Source organism: Limulus polyphemus, unplaced genomic scaffold (genome assembly GCF_000517525.1).
Source record: "Limulus polyphemus unplaced genomic scaffold, Limulus_polyphemus-2.1.2 Scaffold944, whole genome shotgun sequence".
Taxonomy (NCBI): domain Eukaryota; kingdom Metazoa; phylum Arthropoda; class Merostomata; order Xiphosura; family Limulidae; genus Limulus; species Limulus polyphemus.
In genome coordinates this window covers 378,465-382,624 of record NW_013666554.1, presented here as the reverse complement: position 1 = coordinate 382,624, position 4,160 = coordinate 378,465, and the positions used below count along the sequence as shown (strand labels likewise).

General features: G+C 33.2%; 1 protein-coding gene across 1 annotated transcript; it reads right to left on the bottom strand.

The window, feature by feature from the left end:
- Positions 1-2,921: 2,921 nt before the first annotated feature.
- Positions 2,922-4,158, bottom strand: LOC106461365 (zinc finger protein 14-like; the record flags this gene model as incomplete). The annotated part of the gene is made up of 1 exon (XM_022388300.1): positions 2,922-4,158. A coding segment is annotated over one exon (816 nt), but the record flags the coding sequence as incomplete, so codon positions are not given.
- Positions 4,159-4,160: the final 2 nt, after the last annotated feature.

Below are 4,160 nucleotides of genomic sequence, written 5' to 3'. Positions count from 1 at the left end.
TCAATGTGGATGGAAAACAGATTCCCGCTCGACCTTTACAGCCAGATTTTGATGCTGAACTGTATGAACGAAGCTATGAAACATTATTTAGTGGAACTGGATAACAATTTCAAGATCAAAAAAATTGGTATAGGATATAACGATTACTCGGGAGGATATACACACTTTGATCTTACACCAGATCTATCTGCTGAAGATTCTCACTTTAACTTGGTTAAACATGGAAATACATGGATTGATATAGGATATAACGATTACTCGGGAGGATATACACTCTTTGCCTTTGATCTTACACCAGATCTATCTGCTGAAGATTCTCGCTTTAACTTGGTTAAACATGGAAATACATGGATTGATATAGGATATAACGATTACTCAGGAGAATATACACACTTTGCCTTTGATCTTACACCAGATCTATCTGCTGAAGATTCTAACTTTAACTTGGTTAAACAGGGAAATACATGGATTGAAATACGTTTTGGTAGGCCTTACCCAACACTATAACTGTTCTAGCATATGCAGAATTTCCGATATGAAAGTTTGGACCACGCATAAAAACAATTGTATATCATCAACGTAGAACAAAGTCATAAACCTGGTAGACACTGGGCCTGTATTTATCTTTGTTGAAATGAAAAAGGACAATATTTTGATACATTATGGCTATTTCTACATAAGAAAATTCATCAAGAACAACTGTGGAATGTGGACTTACAACCAAAATGTACTGCAAGGACCATATTGGTCTGTGTGGACAATATTGTATATATCATGTTTATTATCGTTGTCAAAACAAAAACTCCTATCTAATACTTGGATCCCACAAAGACATTATTAATATATTTCTTCATAATTATGTTATAAAATGATTCATGTAAACACGTCCTTAAGCTCTCTCAACACGGCTCGGTCGATTTCACTGATCACGTGACCTCTTTGTACTGGTTTAAAGTCCTTATAGTTTTCATACTATTAACATTTAATATAGTACGTATCTCAATCTACACAAAATTTGGCAGACTTTCAGTGAACATTATAATTCTTTTACATACAAAAATCATATTCTTAGCGAAGCATATTTTAATATACTAAAAAAAGATTTCTGTGAATATATCGAGTATTTGTTTTGACTCAAATTTTATTTACATAATCTCTAGAACTTCCTAAATTATAAATACAAAGAAGTAATTAACCCTAATTTTTAATACTAAGGGTAGTAATTCATTAAATAATTTGTATTTAATTAATGTACCAACGAACATTTAGTAATGACACGCTAAAAGCAGACAATTTTCCCTAACTATCACAATTTTTCTGGCTTTCTATGTGACAAGAGTTGTTACAAATTCATCCAAGCTAGTCATTATCTTTCCCGTGGGTACGAAGCTTCAACTAACAGAGAAATTGACTATTCTCAATTCAGAAAAGAACAGTAATCATTTGATACATGAAAACCTTGGCTTTCTATTAGTTTTACATAATATAAAATTAAACATATGAGGAAACTATTAAGAAATCGTGAAACAGAGGATGTGACAAGAGGTCTGATTTTTTATTTGATGGATCTGTAAACAAACAAAATTGATGGCTATACAAATTATGGTTCATCTGAGCAATGACGATTTTATAGTGAGTAATTTGGGTTAAATTTCGTACTTATTTGGGGGAGGGGGTGAATAAAATATAAAAGAGGGGATGCCTAGAGAAAATATATCAAATTTCACACACCAGAAGAAGTTCAGGATTTATTTTAATATTGCCTTATAGAATTAAGAACTTAAAACTTATACACAATTAAAATATGGATTATTAGCTACGATTTTATGCTATACTAATTAGCATGACATAAACAAAGAGTAATTTGATTAAAATTTGAATGTATGTCAGAAAACCTTGTGATAAGCACAGTAAAGGTTAGCCAGGGTAAGAGGATGAACAGCCAGGCAACAGTCATTTAATTTATCTAGAACTGGCAGTGATGCTTCAGGATAATGACTGTGACACCTGCATCTTTATTTAGCCATCTAAACATGAAGTAAAAGTTTCAAAAACAGCTTCTGCCAGAGAATAAAATAACCCTCTGGTGCTGTTGTACTTCCTGGCTAATTTGATCTTTCTAAAAATGGAAATCTTTATCTGAACCACATGGAAGCTGATCTTACTTTGAAGCTCAGCAAATAGGTTTTTAGGGTTTTTTCAGACCATGTTCCCATTGGGGGTGGTCGAAATTTCATACTTACGTGAGTGCACCTGAAGGCATCCCAATAATAGACAAGTGACACAAGAGTCTTCACCCCTTTCTCTGACCATATACTGTTTTGATGAAACTTTTTGTGTTCTTATATGTAGGTCAATGGAGGATAAAGCTGAATGTGTACTCACTTCTCAGAAGTAATGTTTACCTTTATTTTTTATGTAATTTTTGTTCTAACTCTTTACAACCTACTACACAAAAGTAGTATTATCTCATCTGAAGATAACTTTATGTTGTACCCCATTACAAACACCACAGTTGTATGGTGTCTCCCCTATTTAAATCAAACATTCATGCTGTTGGTTACCATAGTTTCCACAGTCTGTGCTACTGTACATTCTAGAAAAGACACATGATTATTTCCAACATAACACCCTTTACATGTTTCTTTGAAACTAAAGTTTCTACAATCATACAAATATACATATTACAAGCACTTTGTTTTATTTCCAGCAACCTGGACCTTGAAAAAAAATGCCAAACAACTTCTTTTTGTCTAATAAAAACACCCCAAACATTTCTGGAATGACTTTTTAAATCTACTTCAATTCATAACAGTATGTTTGATGCCCATGGTGTATTGTATTGTTTTTTAAATGGCTCGTTCCATTAAAATTTTTGACACATGTAAAACCCTTATGTGAAAGAGAAATATAACATTTTATATTGAATTTGTATTTATTACTCATATCATTTCCAACAACAGTGTTTTACAAAACACTTGTTGATTTCAGACATTTACAGTTTCTGCCACCTGTGTACATTTTTATATATTTTAAGGCAAAAACTACATACACATCTCGCCACATCCAAAAACCAAGTGGTTTCTCCCCAGAACGTGTGTTATCATGACTTACCACATACTAGATGGTGTCCGATAAGTCTGGAATCACAGGTGATTTCTAACATTTCTTAATTTCACATATGTGACTGATTATGGAACTATCCAAGCGTGAAAAGTACAAATTAATCCTGGTGTTAATCCAAACTTCTTTTGAATTAAGAGTACAGCATGTGCAACACATTCTGTATAATTTGTTGAAATGCCTGTGGTTTCAGACTTTTTGGACATCATTTACATAAATCTACAGTTTCTCCCCATTATGTACCCTCTGATGTGTTTTAAGTTTATCATTACTTACTAACTTTTTTCCACACTTTACACAACTGAGTGGTTTCTCTCCAGTGTGTATCTTTTGGTGTGTTTTAAGATTACTACTTCTTCCAAAGTCTTTACCACACTCTACACAACTGTATGGTTTTTCTCCACTGTGTGCCCTCTGGTGTGTTTTAAGTTCATTATTACTCCCAAATTCTTTACCACACACCAAACAATTGTAAGACTTCTCTCTAGTATGCACCTTCTCATGTCTATTAAGTTGTCTTTTATTTCTGAATTTGTCATCACAAACTGCACAACTGTATGGTTTCTCTCCAGTGTGTATCCTTTCATGTTCTTGTAGGCAGGTATTTGTTAAAAATTTCTTTCCACACACAACACAACCATATGGTTTCTCACCAGTGTGTGTCCTCTCATGTATTTTACACTGACTATTACTTCGAAATATTTTGCTACACATTACACAACAGTAAGGTTTCTCTCCAGTGTGCACCTTCTCATGTTCGTTAAGTGCACTCTTACATCTAAATTTTTTATCACAAACAACACAAGTGTATGGTTTCTCCTCAGTATGTACTCTCTCATGTTGTTTTAACTGACTATTACTACGAAATCTTTTATTACACACTACACAACTGTATGGTTTCTCTCCTGTATGTATCCTCACATGATCTTTTAAACAAGTACTTGTAACAAATTTTTTTCCACACTCTACACAGCCATATGGTTTCTCCCCAGTGTGTATCCTCTCATGTATTCTAAGTTTAATATTACTTCCAAATT